Source organism: Coloeus monedula (genome assembly GCF_965178545.1).
Source record: "Coloeus monedula genome assembly, chromosome: 2".
In the NCBI taxonomy this organism is placed as follows: Eukaryota; Metazoa; Chordata; class Aves; order Passeriformes; family Corvidae; genus Coloeus; species Coloeus monedula.
In genome coordinates, this window is record NC_138782.1 from 102,211,032 (window position 1) to 102,235,262 (window position 24,231).

The following is a 24,231-nucleotide window of genomic DNA, read 5'->3' on the forward strand; positions in this document are numbered from 1 at the left end:
GCCCCTCTCTGCAAGAAGGACATGGTGGTGCTGAAGCATGTCCAGAGAAGGGCAACAGAGTTGGTGAAGAGTCTGGACTACAAGTTCTGTGAGGAGTGGCTGAGTGAACTGGGGTTTAGCTTGGAGAAAAGGAGGCACAGGGGAGACCTTATCACTCTTTACAATTACTTGAGAGGAGGTTGTAGCCAGGGTGGAGATGGTCTTTTTTTCCCAGGTTACAGGAAATAGGACAAGAGGAAATGGCCTCAAGTTGTGCCAGAGGGAGTTTAGATTGAATATTAGGAAAAATTACTTCATGGAAAGGGTTGTCGAGCACTGGAACGGACTGTCCAGGGAAGTGGTTGAGTCACCATCCCTGGACATATTTCAAAGATACGTAGATGTGGCACTTGGGGACATGGCTTAGTGGTGGACTGGGTTAATGGTTGGTTGATGATCTTAGAGGTTTTTTCCAGCCCAAGCAATTCTATGATTCTAAGCCTGCATGTTGTGTTTTCTCCTTTAACCTTTCCAGATTGCTGCCTCCAATGAGAAATCATGAACACAGAATTGCCTATTATTGGCTTTTCTAATCTCCTTCTTGTTTAATTAAATTTCTCCTGAGCTTTATCTCATCCAGTTTAACAGCAAAAAAACCTGCTAAATATGCTGCTGCCTGTTTCATGTGTGTCTGAGGAACACACAACCTGCTTGGAGGAGCTGCACATGTGCTTCTCATGCTGTGTGGGTTATGGCACACAAATATATATTGTGTTTGTAGTGGGATGCTGCATGTGTTCAGAAACTGATGAAAGCCTTTGGAATTCTTATAACTGTTTATTCATTCTTTTGTTTAGGAGTCAGTGACCTGTAAGGGCTCATTATGAAGAGAGATCTGGTTTTCTTGGTGACTCTAATTAGCCTTGCCTTCCTGTCACTGCTAAGATCTGGATATCCTCAACACATTGCAGAGGAGTCCTGCTCTGTTCAGATTCTTGTTCCAGGCCTCAAAGGTAATGTGAAAGCCTACTCCATTATTCAAATATTAATCTTTTTGTTCTATCAGGCTCATTTGCATCACTCACAGTTTCTAACAAAGAAGGTGCCTCTCAATTGTCCTCTTATTTGCCCCTGTTTGTAGCCTCCTTAAAAATTGAGTTTTAAGGTCAATAAGATGAAATTAAATGGTTCAGAGTATGCATGCCAGTTTCCCAGATTTACTCCTGATCAGTAGTGCTTGTTATTCTTATACATTGCCTGGTTGCTCTCTCTGTGTTTATACTGAGCAGTGGTACACATACCCAAAGACTGTAAAATCAGACCCTACTTTATACCTGGAGAGGTTTTAATTCCCATTTTGCAATATAATAGGAATTATTTTGTGTTTTCTTGTCTTTTTCTTGTCTTGTTTTGATTTTTTAAAAGCTCAAATACCTCTTAGAAGAAAGAAAACATTGGTTAGGTTTTTGGCATTTCTATAGTTTTTGTGGAAAAAGGCAACATTTTTACAGAATGTGCCCCCAAACTATTGCCCAAAGAAGACAGCGTAATAAATTATTGATCTTTTCATAGGAAAAAAGTATACCTTGCATAAGAAATCAACCACTGGGAAGAATTAGCATTTTAAAGCAACAGCATCCATTATGGTTGTTGAAATCCCAGCCCTGTTTAGTCAATAACAATAATTCCCCTTGTGGAGGCTATGACATTCCTGTTGAAATATAACACTTTTGAACATGGGGAAATACTTGTTAACAAAAGGACCAAAAAAAAACCCATGAAAACCACCAGTTTATCATCAACAAAAAAAAAAAAATTGTTTAAGAATCAAACAACAAACCATTCCATTTTTCTTATAATTACACCTTGTAGTGTCACAAAACCCACCTAACCAGAATCGGTGCCATTAATCTTATCTGTACAAACCTGGGCTTTCCCCAGTTGCCTGAGGGCCATATTATGGACTGCAGGCACTGTCTGTTCTGGTTAACTGATTGGGAAGGGTAAAGCTCAGTTCTGTTGTGCAGTTGTTTGCACAGCTAAATGGTGAGCCCAGTGTGGCCACAGGTTTGGCTGTGGTGCAAACTGCCCTCTCCAGACATTGCCCAATTTGTGTGTGGCTGCCCTGTGCTTGAGGCAAGAGAACTGGGCTACAAGGATACTGGTTGTGCATGGCCAACTGGCTTTAAGAATATGGTTTTTTTTAATATTTATTATTGTTTTGTCTATTATTATTATAGATGCAGCTTTGGATGCCTGAAGTCAACCAAAAGCTGTTTTTTCTATTTACCTCAATAAGTGGCTTTTGATCTTAATAATGTTTAGACCTTCTGCAGATGTTCTAGTTAGAAAGAACAACATTTTATCTAGGCCTTCTGAGGCTTGACTAAGGCTTGAGTAAAGTTGTTTAATTCATTTGATATATTTACTGTGTAAAAGGCATAAGATAGTGCTGTTAATGTGGCTTACAGAGAAGAACACAGTCAAGTTAAATATATGTTGTCCAAATTTGCATGAAAGATTAGTCAAAGGGCCGGACTCCACAGCCCTAAGCTTTGAAAATACTTTTCATATCAAAGAAGTTGACAGGACAAGTTTTGTCACTTCTTTGCTTTGGTTTCCTTATTTTTGTAATCAGTCAAAATTAGCATCTCTGATTACTATTTTAATGCAAGGATCATTACTATTATTATTATATGCAGCAGAGGTTTTTTTAAAATGTGTAAACTGTGCAAGACCCTTTGGCAGAAGACAATTCTGAGCCTGGAAACCAGAGAAAGACCTGAAAACCACCGTGTGTTAATGATTTCACTCTGTTTCATAAAATGTAAGCCTTGAAAAATTTAGAGAGATTGATGTACAAATTCAGTGAAGCACAAAATGACCTGATACAGATGTAGTTAATGTGAAATCCCAAAAAAGCTTTCAATGCTCCAACTATGCTGTCAGGGGGACTGGCTCAGAGAAGTGGCGGTGAGATACTGCCGTCCCCCACTGGCACAACTCCAACCCTTTTTGCTGGCCAAGGCTTCCTTTAAACTGAGCACACTGGCCAAATTTCAGCTCCCATAAAGAGGGATTTGCTCACTGCAGCTGTTAGATCTGCACCATCTCCTCTTCTGCTGAGCTGCCAGCAACATCGCCAGTGGTGGAGGAATAGAGTCCCACACTGCTGCTGGGCATAGCTCTGTCAGAATTTGGGAAAAACAGGCACAGGGAAGAAATGGAAGAAACTAGGGAGACAATGGGATATGTGAATGGCAGAGGGTAGACACTTAGGAGGGGGTGCAAAAAATGAAGCCTAAATGGGGCGGTGAAGGACAAAGTCATTTTCATCAGGGAAAAGTACCCAAAAGTGGGGGAGGGTAATGGAGGAATTTTAGAAGAACAGAAAGAGATAAAAGGGAAAAAACAAAAAAAGAAGAGCTCAAAGAATGAGACTGAGTGGAGAGATGGGAAACTAAATAAACATAAAATGACACAAAATCAATTAAGACCCCACAGAATAAAAGAGGAAATCAGAAGGGGCATGAAATAAGAATGGAGGTGGAAATGGATGAAGAAGAAAGCCAGTAAGGACACCAAGAATAGAAAAAGCACAAATGAGATTAAAGCCAGCAGTTTAGGTCTTAGGGAGTGGTTTTGGTGGTTTGTGGGGGATTTTTATGTCTGTATGTTTGGGGGTTGTTTTTGTTTGGTTTGTTTTTTCGTGGATTTTTTTTTACTTGTTTTTTTCTTTGTTTGGTTTGGTTTTTTTGGTAGTTGTTTTGGTGGGGGTTTTTTGGGGGGCGGGGTTGGTGGATTGGTTATTTTTTTAACTCAAGTGTATAAAGGAGTAAGATGAAAAGTGTAAGGACAAAACCATGGTTCTGAGAATGCAGAAAGCAGACTGAACTACATTTTAGAAAGCCAGCAATATTAATAATAAGGAAAGTGTGCTGTGTGTGAAAAAGTAATGGATGATGAAGCCTCACTACACAGCTCACTCATATTCTTCCTAAAGTCCAGTTTCTTTTGATAGGCACATGAAATTGAAGTTACTACTATTGTGGAGAAAAAAGTAATGTAGAACAATCCTTCAAAGCTTAAATTCTCAGTTTGCCATCTTGTTTTGTCACCCTTCTAGAATCTAAAGCAGGAATTGTCTTAATACTCTCAATGATGTTCAATACATAAAAAAGTTGATGCTACATTAAAAAACTCAATTTTTTTTACACTCACACTTGATGCATCTACTCACACAGGGAATACGAGTAATGGAAGGAAGTTATCACCAGCCAGGAATACTTAATAGCTCACGTAGTTAATATTTGGTGTGCTATTTTCATTGCATATTGTAGATGGTACAGTTTATGGTAGGAAGTCACAAACATAAGCATAGACAAATCCTGTCCCAAAGAACTCTCAAAAGGAGGCAAATCAACAGCAATTGTAAGATATGTCACCTGAATTAAGGAACATCTCTCCCAGAGATGATGTAGGAAGAACTTGTAGTAGTGTCAGGGCCTGATACCCATGATCCTACTGCAGCTCAGGCTAATGGCAGGGCTAAATTTCTTTTGGGAAAGAAACTACGAACCACATCTGGCCCTGTCTCTGCTGCATAGGCAATGCTGCATGGTGCTGACAAAGAATGTACTAATTCCTGCAGTGGGGCTGGAGCAAATATCCAGGAAGGGGTGGAAAGGAGTCTGAGCAAGAGGTACAACTGCTAAGGGACTGTGGCTGGTGGAAGAGGCCACAGCAGATCAGTTGGATAGGGACCATGATGCACAGATCCCAACCGCCTGCTCTGAAAGGACTTGGTTGTAGACCAAGGGGCTGGAGATCAGTAAGGAGGCACAGGGGTGTCTAATTCATGAATCAAGAAGTTAAACAGTATTGTTAATCAGTGAAAAATTAAATTGATTGAAATTTCTTGACAGAGAACTGTTTTGTTGCCCATGACACCTGCACAGGCTTTACTTCCTCAATTTGCATGATGCTCAGGGTACAAACAGCAAAAATAGGGATTTACATAAGGCAAAGCTGAGCTGGGGCACTGATCAGTCCCTTTTGGCCAAGGTCTTGCTCCTTAAAACAGCTGATAAGAAAAAAAACGTAGACTAGTCTGTAGCTGGGCCTGTAATGGAGTAATCTCCTCCTAGAGAAAGTTTTTAAAACACCCACACTAAGGAATGCGGTGTCATCGTATTATAGGAATAAATGCAGGCAAGTGTAATGGCCTGAAGCAAGAGTGATCTATTGTATTGATCCCTAATGCACAGCTCTCGCTCTGAAGAACGGGTAAAGCAATAGGCTGTAATAGCCTGCTCTCAGCCTCCAGAGAGCAAGGAAAAGTCATTGTCTGGATTTATCTTTGGGAAACAAAGAACTCATAACCAGCCCTGAGGGGTGAAAGGCAATCATACAAAGCCTATTGGTTACCTGATAATAAAAATGTGACGTTCCCAAATGTGCTAAATGATAGCCTGTTTCACACTAACAATATTATTCACTGGGGATTATGTGAAGTTTGTCCTCATTAAGGTCAGAGAATGGCCTATTTTTGCATGTCTGAAGGCAGGGAAGATGGTCTGGAGTAGCCTGAAGAATGAAAATATAACAGATGAAGGGCTGAGTTCAGCTCACAGCCACCTAGGTCTACAATAACGAGAGAGATGCAAAGAGAGCTGGAGGCTGCGTATTTGAAATGTTTTTACATGTCATCTCTGTGACCCCTCTCTTAACCACAGCTGCCAGCTATGCCAGAGAGCTGGGCTTGTGGGGTGCATGATAACCATTGACTTTCCTAATGTGGTGCTCCTGTCAGCTTCCTGGAGAGCAGCTAATGCTCACTCTCATCCACAGAAATACAGTGTTGGGATAACATGTGTGCTGTGCTAACTCTGGATTTTACATACCAGCATTTTATTTTCTGTGGAAGCCATAGAACTTTCTTCTCCTTCATCATATAAATCCTGTGTTGTCAAGGTGGCTGTATAAATCATTCTTGAAACTTCTGTTTGTGAAAGAGATTTTAATTTTGTCAATGGCAAACTACAGTAGTAATACAGTTGTAGGCGGCAAAACAAGCTAAGCATCCCCAAATTTTCAATGAAAGGCACCAGGGAAGCAAATGTTTACAGAAAATGGTGTTTAAATATGCTGAATATAATGATTCACAAGAAACTATGTGCATGTAAGCACACTGCATCGTGGTTCATACTTCAGAGATTAAAAGGCACAGTATATAACTGAGGATATGGAGTAGAGAGTTAGCTCTTTCATGCTTAAAAATGGTCCTCTAATGATGGATGTAGCAATACCTTCTTATAGGTCTCAAAAATGGCACTTTTTTCTTTTAATTTGAGGTCATAGTTAAGCCATTTTCACTTGAGACTTAAGCATGTCCTCAGCAGAGGCTCAGAAAGAGTTTGGTGAACACAGAAGTTTATGTGCAAAGTTGAGATCTACCTCTGAAGCTTCTGCTTAAGTGAATTGTACTGTTGGCTTTTTGGAGGTCAATGATGTAAATAACCTCCACAAAACTAGACCTGTTGTATAAGACTTCAGTAATGTATTGTCTACATAGATTGAAGAAAAATCTGTTTTCCATCCATCAAGTAAAGCTGTTAAATCAGATCACATCTGCTTCTATTTTTTTCCTTAGAGAGAATGGCATTCTTGTCACTGCTGCTAACAGAAAATAGTCCTGTTTTAATATGATTCTTCTTTTTGTTTACTTTTTGTATCAACAGGGGAGGCTGGAGAAAAGGGGGAGAAAGGTGCTCCAGGTCGTCCAGGAAGAGTTGGGCCTCCAGGAGAAAAAGGTAACTTTGTTAAAGAAGATGTTTTGAAAGTGATTCCTAAGAAAATCCTGCTTTTTCTTGTGAGATGATGATGATGATGGGAGTCCTCTCTCCCTTTGCTGGGTGACTAAATCACCCATGGCCATTTCTGTTTACTATTCTTGTGGTTTAACCCCAGCTAGCAGCTCAGCCCCATGTAGCCACTCACTCACTTCTGGTTTGGATGGGGGAGAGAATCAGAAGGGTAAAAGTGAGAAAACCAGTGGGTTGAGATAAAAACAGTTTAATAGGTAAAGCAAAGGCCATATGCACACAAGCAAAGCATAACAAGGAATTAATTCAGTGCTTCCCATGGACAGGCAGGTGTTCAGCCATCCCCAGGAGAGCAGGGCCCCATCATATGTAACAGTGACTTGGGAAGACAAATGCCATCACTCCAAACATCCCTCTGTTCCTTTTTCTTCCCCCAGCTTTACATACTGAGCACAATGCCATATGGTAGGGAATTTCCCTTGGGTCAGTTGGGGTCAGCTGTCCTGGCTGTGTCCCCTCCCAGCTTCTTGTGTACTCCCAGCATTCTTGCTGGTGGGGTGGGGTGATGAGCAGAAAATGCCTTAATCCTGTGCAAGCACTGTTCAGCAATAATGAATATATTTCTGTGTTATCAACATTGCTTTGGTCACAAATCCCAAATATAGCACCCCCCGAGCTACAATGATAAAAACTAACTTTATTAACTTTACCCTAGCCAAAACCAGTACAACTTAATGCACTCAATTGTAGACTAAGTATTACTTTCTGGTCAAAAAGATATATTTTGGAAATAAAAAAAATCTTGCTTTTTTAGAAAGGTCTCTGTGAAGAAAAGCATCATAATGTCTTCTTCATAATTTGCCTTCTGCAAATGAAAACCTCATATTAGATCAAAGGAAAAAAAATCACAAACCTCGATTTTCCTGTTTCTTTTTTTCTGTGAATTTGAACACTCACATCTTAATTAAAACCATTGAGGGAAGGCAGTAAGCCATAATAGGCAGAGATGAACATGAGTGTTCCCACATTTTTTGGATATGTGAAAATGGTGATAAATTTGTTTGCATTGTAGTTCAAAAATATTTTGAGCTCTTGGAAGGAATGGTGCTCAGCAGTGTTCAATTATACAGCTGAGAGAAATGTAGCATTTCTGTCTTGCAGGAAATTCTGCCCTTCCACATTTGTTTTCCTCCTGAAGCAAGGAGGAAATTTGACCTTCATAAGTTATCCAGGAGGTGTGTGTTCTGAAAAGTTCAAATTAGGAGTAGTCAAACCCTTTAATCTCAATATTGAAATTAAAGATTGACATTCCTGTCATGAGAAGGTTGGAGTTAGTTTTTACTGAACTGAGTTTACAGTCTTTCTTTCAAAGGAATTATAGAGATAATTTATACTTCCTTCTGATGATGCATGATCCGTTATGTTGTTCTTTTAGGCAGTTATGGAAGTCTGATACTGGTTATCCTGGGACCAAAATCCATAGCTAGAGCTCTTTCTCCTACAACGCATTGAAAAAATTATAACTTCCATGAGGTGTGTGTGGTCAGTGAGTGTATTTCCCTTATGTAGATATACTTTCAAGGACGACTCTTAGAAAAAAAAATTGGAAACTAAAATTTCAGCTCTTGCAAGGCTATGCAGCATGAAGTGAATTATGACAGAATAATTTAGGTTAAAAGGTTGTAAAGAGCTCATCTAGTCCAATCTCTGCTTTAAACAGGGCAGATTTCAATATCAGAGCAGGTTGCTCAGGGCCTCGTGCAGTAGACTTGTGAAAATGTCCAAGGATGGAGATTCCACATACTTTTTAATCAGTCTGTTTCGCTGTTGTCATCATGAAAGACCTGTTGTAGCTTGTAATCATTGCATCTTGCCCTTTCTCTGTGTGTCTCTGACAAGAAAACGCTGCATCTTTTCTGGAAACTGCTTGTAAGTAGTGGAAGACTAATTAACTCCTCCCTTACCTTTCTGTATTCCAAGCTAAATAAAACCATCTTCCTCAGCTGGACTTCCATTTGCCTTTCATGTATAAGGGCCCAAAAATCTCTGGGTCCTTTTATGCAAAGGAGTTTTTTTACCCATTGGCCAGACTTCATCAATGCATCACAGGTGAGGAACTTAGGATCTGGCTGAACCCATGATATTCCTGTCAACACATTTCTGCAGCTTGTTGAGCTCCTCCTGAGTGGCAGGGCTGTCCTCCAGTGCACCAACCATTCCTGTCAGCATGGAGCATTTTCTACTTCTTGCTCCCTTTCGGTAGTGAAGGACTGGTTCTTGAGGAATGTCGCTCGTTAGCAGCTGCTGATTAGACTTTGGCAGCCTTGCAGCGGCACCAGCCAGCGCTCTCTGCATCCTTGAATGCCCTGTGGGCAGGACCAAGGGCTTGTGTAGATCCAGGTGAAGTAGTCCCTCATTCAATCGTCTGCTGCCATGAGCAGCTTGTCCTCCCCAGATCTTTGCTACCAGACATGCAGAACTGGGAGACCAGAGAGCAGACCTTGCCAGCAGAGACAAAGGCAAAGAGAGCACTCAGTGCCTCAGCCTTCTCTGTGTCCTTTGGCATGAGGTTGTCTTGACAACTTCTTGAGAACCTCTCTCATCACGCTGTCTTGCATGTTTCTCTATCTTGGCATTTTGTCATGTCACTTCAAAATGCTTTGGACCATGTGAGATGTGGAAGTACTCTTTTTCATTCAGGCCAATCCATGATGTAGCATTTAATTTATTTATTTTTTTCTGTAAAATTGCATTTGTTTAAAAAATAGTTCTCATAAGGTATGCTTGATTAATGCTAATAACAGTGGTAATTTTCTAGTTTTCCATACCTCCAAAAATCCAAAATTCTGATGAAACTGAAAGAAGAAACACTGAAGTGGAACACACTGCAAGAAAACATACATGAAACAGAAAAGAGATTAAAGAAAATTGAATATTAATACATACTATATAGGTATTTTGCCAGGTAGTACTTTCAACTAAATACAGGCAAAATTTCTAACTACCTCTGTAGCAACATGTTTTTTCTGCTTTTTTTTTTTGCATCCAGAAATTTCTACAAAAAACCTTGTTTAAAATAAATTCTAACTAACTACTCTTTTCATTAATGCTGTACATTTTGTAGATATTTGTCTTCATCAACTCCTTTCCACAAATGCTTCATCAAAGAAAAAAACATAGTTACCTTAAAACAAATTTGGATTATATGGCATCATATTTCATCATGGTACTATATTCAGTATACTTTGAATGTCACAGTGTTGACTCGATAAGCAAACAGACTTCACAGATGTAATTTCTAGTCTGTAGAAAGGACACAGAAGAATATGCAACTTTGACCTGGAAAAACCTTTCAGTCTCCTGACCTTTCAGTCTCTGGTTAACCTCCACAGACTGTATGTAGTGTGCAGACCTGTAGGTAAGTTCATGCATAAATACTTTTCTAGACTCTCAAGCTGCATGAGACTGAGTATATTCTCTTCCAGCAGACCAAGGATTTTCCCATTTCTTATCCAGAAGATGGAATGTTGAGGCAAAAATAAAATATGACAATATGCTTGGCAAAAATCATTGTTCCTTCACTTTGCATTTGCCCCTAAAAACACCCATGGATAGTCACAGCAGCCCTGCTTCTATGCAATAGTTTGTTAAATTTCAGTCAGTGTGTTAGCATGTATTTGACCACTTGTATTTCTCTTGAAGCCTGATGATTTTTGTCCTGGTCTAATACTTGGCTCCTTCTGTTGATACAAGCTGCTAAATTTAATTTTGTTTTTCTCCTCTTTGAGTAAGTGATGGTATACATGAGGGAGAAACCGTAATCCTTCTGCCACTTTTGGTCTTACTTTACAGAATCACACTAATCTTTTTTCTTTTACTTCTTTTTCTTTCCTCTTTCTTTGTTTCATTTCTCTAGCAAGTCCATCTAAGAAAATGTGTTTAGTTTATTTGAATTCCATAGGTACATAATAACCATAAGGTAACTCACAAAAGAAACTATCTTCTTATGGCGTATTTGACCTGAAATGAACAGCTCAAGATAAGAAAGTGCAGCGAATGTTTTTATCATATCCTTTCCTCATGATATTTTCAGATTTGGGTAATTCAGAAGCAGATAAACATGAAAACTTTCTGGTGCTTACCTGAAATAAATCTCATTCTGGCTGTCCTGATGCTTCAGGGTGACATCAGACATACTGATGTCTTTGGGTGTTGATTAAGGTTAAATTCCACTTACTTTCCTCATTGCTTTTAATTAATTGTATAGGTCAATTATGATGCATAGCATGTCAGCAGAATATGAAGCTGTGTTGGCCTTATGTAAAGTTTGGGGCATGGGTCGAGTACAATGGCTGTTTCAGATGAAAGCAGTGTGTACTGCAGCACAAGTTTTGGAGTGTGAAGTTCACAGAATTAACTTTCTTCTTTGCTCTGATGGCTGTGCTGTGCTCTCCCATGTTGGGAGTAAACTCAGTTATTTAACTAAGTCATGGTGCAGTCTGTGAGGCCGTAACTTCCATGTATTCAAATTCCGCACGGATAGCTCAGTAACAACACAGTCCTGTGGATATTCCCAGAGTACTTTACAGCAATCTAAATAAGGAGGGGAAGGTGAATTTACACTTGGAATGTGACATCAAAGGAACAGCACATTAAAAATATATTCTTCAAGATATTTCAATTTTCTTAGAGCCATAACCATTTAAAATATATATTATTTTAGTATTTTAATTTCAGCCTTTATACATTGTACTTAATTTATGTACAACTATAATGGTATGTGAAGCAGAGTCACATACTGTTCTTGATCTTGGAACTGAACTGTCTCTACCTTTGCAGTGTGAGCACAGTGATTTTGGCTTTTGCCAGCTAACACTTTCCCAGGCAATTCCTGGGCATATTTTGGGAGCTAACACAAATGAGCAGCTTGTGAGATTATTCTGGCTTGAAGAGTACAACAATTTAGTATCATGCAGTGTACCATTCTTGGCCACCTGGTTCCCAGTTCCAGGGAACAGTCCAAGGCATTTAGTTTACTAATACAGGCACAACCTCTTAAGTAGAAGAGAAGACTCATTAATTTAATTGGATTGGAGCCAGAGCACTCAGTCATTTGTATAATCAAATTCTAAAAAGATGTAATAATATCTTAATTTATATTTTATTATTACTGATTGCTCATTAATATGTAATCAATCAATCCTTTGCATTTCTGAGTCTATTTCTACATGAATTTATTGCTCGCTAAGGAGTGCTGCAGGCAGTATTCCATGTAAAAGTCCTGACATTGACAGTTGTTAATTCACAAAGTGGGTATCTGGTTCAAAACTGTCTTTCAGTTCCACCTGAACTCAATAGGATTTTGAGAAAATCCTGCTAAACTGAGTGGGCAAAAAGATGGCAGATGGGCTTCAGTGTAAATAAATATATTACCTAGGGACATTAGGGATGCATGATTTAATCCATACTTAAATGATGCCAAAACCCAAAACTGTCACTTAAAACTCAAGAACTGCTCTGAAGTCATTAGCAGGAGTCCCAAGGCCAGCAGAACACTGCCCGTCATCACAAAAGGATGACAAAAGAACAAAGAACAAAACAGGAAGCTTCTTTTTGCAGCTGATTTTGTTCTGTACAAAAGCCTGACATGCTCTGTCTCAAGTAATGAATGTGCTTCTGGTCTCTGTCTCTCAAGAAGGACTTGAGAGGTTAGAGACGGGCACCAAAAATGTGAGAAAGAGGAGCTGCCTCATAAGGAGAAACTGGACAGGCTGAGACTCTCTGAGAGTAGTCTGAGGAGGTTATAATCAAGGTTACAGGATCACCAGATCCCATCACACCTGAACTAGGAGGCACTCTCTGAAGCTGCTGGGGACAGATCTATCTGCAATTCTATCTGCAAAGGACTGCAGATAGTGGCTGGGGTTGTGGGATCTTCCAGTATTGCCCCTTCTGCTGCCACCACAGGAAACAAAGTCTTGGCCTGGAGGGACCACTGGTCTGAAGAAGCTTGGTATTATGTTGTTAACATAATTCTAGCAAGACAGTGTTTCAAGAGGGCAGTTATTTCTCTTTGTTTGCCTCTGAATAGAACCCTCCATTCAGGAACGTACTGTACTATTTTGATTTTTGTTTTGAATGTACTTTTAAATCCTTTAAACTTTTCTGCTGCCTTCCTAGACTGCTTTTTTTTCTCACTATCTTTAGTTTCCTTTGCAAATATTCTAACTATTCTGATTTCTAGTCAGTATAGATTGATAATAGTTTACTCTTTTTTTTCCTCCTGTTTTTTATGTAAAGCTTTTAAAGTTTCACTTTGTCATTATGATACCTGTCTAACATGAGTGGGATGGATCACTACTGAGAGGGGCTTATTTTTCCATTGCCTACCATGGGAGTTCAGATAAATATCTTAGACTAAAAACCCTAACTTTAAGATGGCTAATGCTGGGTGAAATTGATTTCCCTCAACTATATAAAATGCCACCTGTGATTATGCACTGTTCATTCATATAAGAATATCTGTTTAACATTGTTGGTGACACGGACAGTGGGATCAAGGACACCCTCAGCGAGTTTGCCAATGCTACCAAGCTGTGTGGCATGGTCAACATGCTGGAGGGAAGGAATGCCACCCAGAGGGACCTGGACAGGCTGGAGGTGGGCCCATGAAGTTCAAGAAGACCAAGTGCAAGGTCCTGCACCTGGGTTGGGGCAATCCCAAGCACAAATACAGACTGGGCAGAGAATGGATTGAGAGCAGCCTGGAGCGAAGGACTTGGGGGTGTTGGTTGAAGAGAAGCTTAACATGAGCCAGCCATATGCCCTTGCAGCCCAGAAATCCAACCACACCTTGGGCTGCACCAACAGCCGTGTGGACAGCAGACTGAGGGAAGTGATTCTCCGACTTTACTCTGCTCTCATGAGAACCCCAGCTAGTGTGCTGCATCCAGCTCCGGGACCCCCAACGTAAAATGGACATGGACCTGCTGGGGCAAGTCCAGAGGAGGGCCACAAAGACGATAGGAGGGATGGGGCACCTCTGCCTTGAAGACAGGCTGAGAGAGTTGGGCTTCTTCAACATGCAGAAGAGAAGGCTCCAGGGAGACCTTAGAGCACCTTCCAGTAAAGGGACCTACAAGACAGCTGGAAAGGGACATTTTACAAGGGCATGTAATAATAGGACAGGGAAGAATGGCTTTAAACTGAAAGAGGTCAGGTTTAGATTAGATATAAGAAATTAGATATTAGAAATTCTTTACTATGAGGATGGTGAAACACTGGAACAAGTTTCCCAGAGAAGCTTTGCATGCTCCATCCTTCAAAGAGTGTTCAAGGGCACGTTGGATGGGGCCCTGAATAACTTTGTGTAGTGGAAGGTGTCCCTGCCCATGGAAGGGGGTTGGTACTAGATGGTCTATGTAACTTATTGTAGCCACTGTTCCCTCACCAATCGCCGACCTTCATTGGAGTGGATAATTCAGATTTTTCAGAGTAAAGCAGTTCTGTAGCCTGTTGACATATTTGGAATTTTCTGATTTCCAGTTGCCAATAGTTTTTTAAAAATGAAGTGTCCTGAATGTAAATTACTACTACAGCATCATTACATCCTTTAAAAAGATCATTCTTATTCAAGTCAGGCTAGCTAGTTGCATTGGGAATGCTGACTGCTGCAAGACTATCGAGGTACACAGGGGGAAAGACTTTTTAATCTTCATCTGTCTCTTATGTTCTTTTTCTAAGTATCTGCAGATTGCTGTCAAAGATGGCACTAGATTCAAGAGGCCTTTGGTGTGGTTTGGTACACTTCTACTTTCCTTGTTAGGTAGGTGTCTGTGATGTCCTCTATGTCAAATCATGAATTTGATTTGATTTGTCTTAAAATCCTTAAGTTTGGAAAGAAAACTACTGCTCTCTTCTTTTTAACATGATTCAATTAAATTTGTCTTGTGACATGGTGAATTTGAGTTTCTGCTAGATTTGTCCTGTTGATGCCTTTTTCTTTTTCTAGGTAGTTTTATATCTTCTCGTCTGTTACAACTAATCCTGAAGAGATTGTCCATACTGTATGACCTCCATTTATAGTACTGCACAGAGTCAAACCCCTCATTTTTTCACTTGTTTTGCAGCCCACCATTCATCTCTGGAATTTTATTTCTTCTCTTCTTTGTGGGCTGGAAAAAGTCATCAAGAAGATCACTTAGAATTTCCTTCTCTTCAGTTCCTTCCCAAATCCTTTAAATCTTCTTTAATTGGTTCCAATGTATACCACCTTCATCTGAGAGATGACAAATGACTTTCTTCAGTTCTCTATTCAAACTTTGTGTTTGATTTCCTACTTTTGGTCTATGGAGACTTAATTTCTTTTATTGTCCTCATTTCTTTCCAGCTATCACTTCCTGATTTCATTAAGACTCCTCAGACTGCATTTTTGACAACCATAGGGCCCCTAAAAAGGGCTTTACAAAAGGTATTAAAACTTCTGAAACCCTGAAGGCAGATGGGTCTCTTTTGGAACTTTGTGATTTATTCTGCAGAAGAAGCAGAATAAGCAAGCTCCTGGAGTGGAAGCAGGGGTTAGTCACTGTAAGAGAAACCCAAATGTGAACAGTTCTTTTAATGAGCAAAGGAGGTTTAATGTATGTCTTCATTGCTTGAGATAACACACTTTACTTCTGAGCAGAGCACATAGGTTTTACTGGCTGTGACTGAGAAGCAGTTCATTTTCTGGAAGTTTTTGCGAGAAAGAAAATGAAAAAAAAAATTGTATTTTATTTTATTTATGCATTAGATCTATGAGTTTATTTAATTTCAGCCTGAAATCTGAAAGGTGTCTCAGCCTGAAAAGAGAAAGCATTCAAACACCTGATAATCTGTAATGGTAATCCCAATTCATTAATATACAAAGCAAGAGACATAATTTTCAGAGCAACTTGATTGACCGATTACAAGCTGGTACTTTCAGTAGGAGTAGATAAGAGAAAAATATTTTTGGTTTCTAGTGAAAGCCAGTGTCCAATAGTGTCTGAATTTGATACTTATTAGAAACAAAGGAAAATCATTGGTTGTAGGACTTGCCAATAATTAATTAGATCAACAAACCACACACATTTGGCTTCTCTCAGTTTAGAGGAAATTGTTTCTTTCTGGCTCACTCCATCAAGTGACACGAGTTGCTTGAGACTTCATGAAGTAATAGAGATGACATCTCTTAGCCTAGCAGTGGTCAGTTTATATCCTGAAACTTGTTGTTGATTTCACTTCTAAGTTAAAGGTAATGACAAAATGGGTCATGAAATTATCCAGCTTCCAAAAATACGTACGTCTGTCCAGATGCAGTAGCAACAGGGGGCAACAGATCTTCAGTTTTCATAGATCCAAAACTGAGGCTGAGCTATGACAATTTGCACATGACCAATTGCTGGATCCTTATGGTAGATTTTCCTCCTAGCTTGTCTCATTGTTTCCTTGCACCTGTGTAGTCGAACAGTGCATGGCAGATGTTGCTTTGAGCAAAGAAGCAATCTTTTCAACAATCATTGAGAACAACGTCATCAATATTTCCTAAAGCAGTCTTGGTCTTGGATTTCTGCAGGACAGGAGCCTCAGAAGGCATTCGTCCCTGTAGTCCCTCCATACCCACTCTCCTTTAATAGTGTGGTAGAGTGGGAAACCTATCTCATATGACAGTATTTATATTGTATAAGTAAGTCATTAGGCCAAAGCCGGCCCTCAGTTACAGTGGATTCACTGTCTGAGATGAAATGTCAATTGTGTTTGGATCCTTTAAGTCTTCTCAACTCCATGATAGTTTTAATCTGCTGATCCTTGTTTGAATGCAACATCCCCTCTTCTGCATTTTCAATATAATTCTGTCATGATCAGTTGAAAGAAGTTTGCAAAAGCTTTCCCAGTGGTTTTCAGCCAAGGGCTGTTGGCAATTACACCTTCATGCCTTGTTAATGTCAATTGTTTAGCAAAAATAAAATCCCTGTCTAGGTTGCTATACATAAGTTCTTCACACGGATTGAGCTGGACTTCAGGAGTTCAATGAATATTTGGGATATAGCATGGTTTTGTTCATTGTGAAAACTGATGCTGCAAACAGTAGAATCTGAATGAATCAGACTACGTTGCTACCTTGTGCCTTTCATCTTTCTGTTATGTGTAGGAGAAATGGGGGACAAAGGACAGAAAGGCAGCATAGGACGGCATGGAAAAATTGGTCCTATTGGTTCAAAAGGTATGTTTAATTCACTTGTTTCTCCATTTGTGTTTCAGGTGAAAAATGTGTGATCATTTATGTTTGAATAAAAATGTAGGGGCTTGAAAAATGGCTAACAACTCTCAGAGTTTACCTTAGTAGGAATTTTCTCACACTGTAGTCAGCCAGGTCACTGGGATCTCTCAACCAGTTACCTTTTGCTGTGACAGCAGTATATGTAGTCTTAAAGCATCATGAGTATCATGGTTTGTGGGTAAATAAAGAACTTTGCATTGTCACACTAGTGTGGACAGTTAAGAAAGCAGATGGGAAGATGTGCTGTACTTTGGCAGACTTTCAAGAGCCAGAAGATGTGTTTTCTTATGTTGATTACTCCATAGGCTTCCTATGTGACTTTGGTTAAGTCGTTTGGACTAGTTTGCCTAAGCATCTAGATTATGATTCGAAATTTAGGCATATCCAGCTCTTTTCCCTCCAAAGCATCTGAATTTACTGGTTCTGTGAAGTTTATGAATGTCAAGAAGTGGATGTTGGTAGGTATTATTTGGGTTCAAGTTTCATAGCTTTGACTGGCCTTTGTTGTGGAATGACTAGGACAGAAAAATCTTTATTTTTGCTTGGGCATATTTCTACTTTCCACATTTGAATTTTACTAGAGAAAAAATAAGTAAGTGCTAAATGAACTATTGACAGAAAAGGCTGCATTAACACTATGATATTTTTCATGTCTTCAGGTGAAAAAGGAGATAATGGTGACATAGGACCACCAGGTCCTAATGGTGATCCAGGTAATCCATAACACACCTTGTTTATGTGAAAGACTTTTCATCACTAAAAATACATCTGTTTACATACTGGGGGAAATAATGAATTATTTTTGCATAGGTACTGTAGTATTTCACTGTGATATTTTCAAATGACTTAAAATCACTGAAGTTGCAGTAGTTGCTGGACTTGTAGTGTATGTGCTAAAACAGTACCTCATACCTTCTCAGAGGAGCAATCTCTCCAGAAGCCTAGTGGGAACTGAAGGCAAAGGAGCGTCTCTGCATATCTCACTCGGTCTTCCAGTCAACACAAAGGAGCAGGCTGGATGCTCCTGCCCTCTATGAATTATTGATATAGGAACAGATTGTCAAGAATACAGATCACAGAATCACAGAATGGGTCAGGTTGGAAGGGACCACAGTGGGTTATCTGGTCCAACCTCTGCTCAAGCAGGGCCATCCTACAGCACACTGCACAGGATTGTGTCCTGGCAGTTCTTGAACATCTCCAGTGAGGAAGACTCCACAGCCTCTCTGGGTAATTTGTTCCAGTTCTCAGTCACCTGCACAGTAAAGTTCTTCCTCATGGTCAGGTGGAACTTCTTGCACATCAGTTTCTGCCCATTGCCTCCTGTCTTGTTGCTTGGCACCAGCAAGCACAGCCTGGCTCCAGTTTCCTGTCACCCCCTCTCTCTAGGTTCTTATATGGAGGTATATGGATCTTCCAGGGGTATATAGATGTTCTAGAGAAACAGCCTAGCATAAGAAGTGTAAGCCTTGCAAGAGTGGCAGGTTCAGAATTGACTGAATTCATTCTTTCCTGGCAGAGTGCATTGGAGGTGCACAGATTAGATTTCTCATGAGAACATAATTTGTCACTCTCATTCTTGAGCCAGCATGCCGTGCACCTGGCCAGCATGCACAGTTTTTCAGGGCAAGTACCCTGTGCTTATACTGGCTTAGACAACTGAGCTGAGTAATTGGGTAGTCCAATGCAGATTTTAGTAATTACATACAGAACTGCAAGCTGTAATAAATGCAAACTGTAATTGATCCTCATTTTGAGGTTTGTGGTCAAAGATAAAACAATTACCCTTTTAGTATTCACATTCAGATTATCTTTGTCAAACCTCTACCATTTTGGGTTACTAGATGATTTTCTATTGTCTAATTTTATTGTCAGAAGTATTGCAAATTCTGTCATTTCAAAAACAGAGAACTGCATTTTGCAGGTAATTTTGTGGTTGGAATTTTGGATCTGCTGTGTTATGTTCCTTGTGAAGAACTCACAAGTTTTTTGCTGTGAAAGAAGTCTTTGAGAAAACTAAAGAAAATAATTTTATTGAAAATGGAAATTTTTTGGTAAATGTTTTTAGTTAAAAAATATTGTGGGTTTTTTACAGAGAATATCCATCTCTGTTTAGGTTAGTGCTAATTATTCAGGGCTGAAGATTTGTGGGAAGTGCACTGAGCTGTTCTGCACAGGCCCAGACACCCCTGAGAATCATATAATGGTGCAGGATAGAGAAGGCTCTAATTTTCTGTCTGTTATTTGCAAGACAGCTTTTTCCAGGGCTGCCATGCTGGACCTTTTCATAAAATTGTTGACATAATTGTTGAAATTAAGTAGCTTTTTGATTTGGGTGTATCTCTATCATTTCACAGGCATCCCTTGTGAGTGCAGTCAGCTAAGGAAGGCTATTGGAGAAATGGATATTCAAGTAGCCCAGCTGACGACAGAACTAAAATTCATAAAAAATGGTAGGTTAATTTTGTATAACAGTTTTCCTTTCTTGTTGCCTCATTTTGTCGGTGTAATCACTCGTAGAGAGTGTCACCGTTCCACATCTGATTTGTGAAGCTATTTTGGGGTGTGCAGTGACTTGGTTTATAGAAATGCGAGTGCTCACTTTTCAGCACTGCCCTCCCCCGCAGCTGTCGCCGGCGTGCGTGAGACAGATAATAAGATCTATCTGCTGGTGAAGGAGGAGAAGAGGTACAAGGAAGCCCAGCTGTACTGCCACGGAAGAGGAGGGACGCTGAGCATGCCCAAGGATGAGACTGCCAACAACCTGATTGCCTCGTACATCAACCAAGCTGGGCTCACCAGGGTCTTCATTGGGATTAACGACCTGGAGAAAGAGGGGAATTTCGTCTATTCTGACCGGTCACCCATGCAGACCTTCAACAAATGGCGCAGTGGGGAGCCCAACAATGCTTACGACGAGGAGGACTGTGTGGAGATGGTAGCATCCGGAGGTTGGAATGATGTAGCTTGTCACATTACCATGTATTTTGTATGCGAATTTGACAAAGAAAATGTCTAAGCTACTCTGCTCTTTATTTTAAGAAAAATGTTTGAGACAATTGTACAAGTTACTCCATGTTTATAGATTACAAGTGGAATTTTGCAAGCATGCGGCATCGGCGTTGTACAGCTGTAAATACAGTTTAGGTATTTCAAGTATCAGTGTTTACCCTTCAGAAGGGAAGAGCAGTAATAAGACATAGCTTGGTTGGGGTTTTTTAATGTAGGAAAATATATCTATTTAGATAAAAATGTGCTTTGGGGCTAAATTTTGCCCTTACAACAGTTAACAAATGTGATTACATGACTGTAAGGGAAGACAGAATTTGGCCTCTTGTTGTTAGAATGATTAGAATTAGATTCCTGATATTCTTTTAGCTTAGTAAAATTTGTAGTTATGAATGCTAATTACTTGTAGTGCTACAGGGATATTTTGGCAACAAGAGAAATATTTTGCATACTCCAGTTAATAAGTACAAATATTACTGTAGGTTTTTTGAATGTTACACCTTTTTTTAAAAAAAACAGGCCAAAGCAAACCAACAAATCAGGATTCCTACCAATTTTGTAATGTTTCTTTATTAAACTGTTCACAGATGTATGAACAAAAAGCATTAAAGTAAACTGATTTTTAAGGGTGAGGGAGGCCAAAGTCGAGTGAAAGGTGTCCCTGCCCATGGCAGGGGGTTGGAACTAAGTAATCTTTAAGGTCTCTTCCAACCCAAACTACTCAATGATTCCATGATTCTATGATAGGAAATTTCTCATAATTTAGTACATAAAGAGAGTTTCCATCCAGATAGTGTTTTGGGGTTGGCTAGAAGTAAAAGTAAGAATTCGATTTTCTGCATTCCTTAGTTGAAAATGATTCAGTGCATGAAGTATTTCAGACCGCAAATAATTCCCTAAAGTAAACGTTTCACATTTTTATAAGATAATCTTAGTGCATCTTGTTACAAAACAAGCAAAATACCAGCCCTCCACAGTTTAAGGCAGACTTCATATATATGCAATTAAGCTCGTGAAAACATGTTAGCTATCAGTTCCTTTTGATAAGAAAACAGCTTACATGTTTACACAGATTATAATCACCTGAAAAGCAGGAAAGTTTCTGAAATTTTTCTGATTATGTATATAGCAGTAATAAATAACTTTGCACAAATAATTTATGTACCAAATTTACAATTGCATGTGATGGAAAATGTGATGTATATTTAAAAAAAAACCCAGCATAATTTCACAAAAAAAAAAAGATGCATTACATCAGCTCTTCACAGGAGCCAGTTGCATGCCACCTCATCTCACTGTTAGACATAGAAAAATTGACAAAATTTGCAAAATCTCTGACTGCATTTCTTTAGGAATACCTTGCATGTTGTAACCACTGGACTCTGCCTAGCAGGCTGCTGCTCCCTGAGAGCTCAGCGAGGGTTTCCTAGGGCCATGCGACCAGTCCCATCCTGGAGTCCATTTCGGACAGCCCTGCGACCTGGCTCCGGCAGCCAGCAGCGTTACAACACAGTGGATGGTAAAGAAGGTAGAGAAGGGTCTCTCATGAGGGTTTGAGATGGCTTTAATCACATCTTGTCCCTGCAATGTTCAGAGGTAGAGACAATGTGGGGTGGTTTTGTCAGGGGCCCAGGGGAGGTCCCTGGGTGGGGTTGGGGTACAGGAGCAAATAGGGAGAAACTGAGGGAGTGTCCAGGGCTAGGGCAGGGAACAAGGGGAACATACAGAATCACGGGGTTGACAGGCCATCACACTTGCACCGTGTTTTAAGATGATTTTTAAGGATAAATGATCCTTACGTAACATTCTGATCAAAATGGATATCTGATCATTATGGGAGATTGGTCTATAGGATATCCACAGTGAATATGGCATGTGGTCTCCGAGATTTCTGTACAACAAGGCAAAACCAACTCGTATCACATCTGCTGTGCTGTGGCATATAAACAATCAATGGCCATACAGTGCTGTTCATATCCACAGACTCTGACATTATTTGATTTATATACCTAAGAGAACAAACCATTTTGCTTGCTATATTTACTCTGTAAATCTCAATCCTTTATATATATATATATATGTGTGTGTGTGTGTTTGCTATTAATTTTGAAGATTGCTAGCAGTACTATAGTATCCTATAGTATTTGTTTATCAGCCCAGCTCCAGAGCAATCACTCGAAATGAATGGGTCCTTTGATGGCTTTACTTTCTTTTAATAAAGATAGGTATGATACCTGTGTGGTAGTCATTCTTCCAACTGCATATTGAAATATATTAAATAATGTGAATCTGTTTCTACACTAATATTCAAAGACTCTGCAGAATTTGCAGGGAGCTAACAATTCCAGTAGAGCAATTTGTTTAGAATAGTTCCTTTTGGATATCATGATTGTTTCCTGCCTGCTATAGAAATCCTCAGAAACCGTTTAAGTCTCCAACATACTTTTGTCAAATCATTGTAGCTATATTAAAACAGTTCAAACCTGAGATATAGCTATCTGAAGCTCCCTCATTATGTGTGCTGAAGTTGATGTTTATTTTCCACCTAGGTTTTGAAAGTCTATGTTGTATTGTTCAGTTTCCTCAGAAAGATGAAAAGAGGCCTTTTAGGGAGATTGGAAGCTTTTTGAGATGCCAAATGCTCCTGTTTTAGCTGGAAGTCACACCATGTTTCAAAGATTGCCTTGATGTGTGGAGCATATAGACAGTCTCCATTTCTATTAAAATTTAAGATAAAAAATAAAGGCAATGGAAAAAAATTAGTGTTGCTAGTTTCATGTTCTTCAGGATATTTTTTTTTGCAATGCTCAAATGCTCAATGCATATGTGAGGTAGACACTAAATTAATTTCTTCTTTTAATTTCTAATAAATTGTCAGGTACTTGTACACCGGCTGCAGCAGTCCTTATTACACCATTTAGGCAAAGGGAGCAAGGCTAGTGTGTAAGGTCTCTAGCTGTCCTGCAACAGGCAACAACAGCACATCTGATATTTACCCCTTCGAGGAACTGGGTGAGAAATGATGGAGGCATTGGAAATGAATGAGCCCTTCGTAATTTCTTTCACTCTCTAGTTGCTGATGCCTGTAGGTAGACCCTTGCTGGAGGCAGAAATCAATGTTGCACATAGTGCTCAGCCTACATGAAGCCTGCTGACATGCTTGGTAAGGTTTCCATTACTCTCCCTGGAATTTGGAACTATTGTTTTCTTAAAAAATGAAATGAGTGATATGTTAGTTTTACTTGGGATGTTTTCCATGTGCATTAAAACCTGCAATTGTGATATAATTACTCATTTTGTGTAGCTCTGCAGAAGCCTTTGGAACATGTCTGTCTGGCAAGCACAGGTGTTTCTCAGACTATTCTTATATGCTCTATTTTTGATGGATAATTTTTCCTCATAAATATATACCCATAGCCCTTATTTATTTCATTCTTTAATAAAGGGCATTTTGTGGCATTTAAAAAGGCAACAATAGCAGGGGTTTTTTGTACTGAAGTCACCCATTCATGTTCTTAAATGACTTCTTCACATAAAATATGGATTTCATTCAACTATACTCTGCACCTTTAGCTGCTAAGGCTGTGTGTTGTAGGTTTGATGTCAGGGCCAGACATGCACCCCCCTTCTAGGAGGGGGACTTGGTAAAGGTAACTGGCTGAGTCCATGGGAGCTCCACTGCCTGTGAGAGCTCTGACTTGCTGTGGACATCTTGGGAGAGCACTGGATGATGTCTGATCCTGATCATCATCGAGATTTGCCACTCCACAACCTCACTCCTTGGTAGAGGGTGCTGCTACCCACTTGCCTTGTTAATCTGCTCAGCTCCTGGCTCACCATCCCTTGTGAACCAGCTGCTCCTCACTGTGCTCTGACAGATGACATGATTATCCCTGGAAATATGGGTTTATTACAGGTTTGTTAGCAGCAGAACTTCTCCCTGACTGTGAGTTTTAAACATTCTTATATCACAGAGAAGAACTGTAAAAAAATTAATATTCATATGTGGGATATAGAGCATCCTTATTCATGTAAGTAAAATGGAGTGCTTCATTTTTCATAAGCTCGGGAAATGCCAGTTCAAATACGCTTTACAGAACAGCAGCTGGTTGGACTTTT

The 24,231-nt window shown here is 39.7% G+C and overlaps 1 protein-coding gene across 1 annotated transcript; it reads left to right on the plus strand.

The window, feature by feature from the left end:
• The first annotated feature begins 841 nt into the window (after positions 1-841).
• COLEC11 (collectin subfamily member 11) lies at positions 842-20,420 on the plus strand. Its single transcript, XM_082302558.1, has 6 exons — positions 842-992; positions 6,720-6,791; positions 16,975-17,046; positions 17,763-17,816; positions 19,461-19,556; positions 19,731-20,420. Exons 1-6 carry the CDS (start codon positions 863-865, stop codon positions 20,120-20,122), a joined length of 816 nt encoding a protein of 271 aa, XP_082158684.1. The 5' UTR covers positions 842-862; the 3' UTR covers positions 20,123-20,420.
• The last annotated feature ends 3,811 nt before the right edge of the window (positions 20,421-24,231 follow it).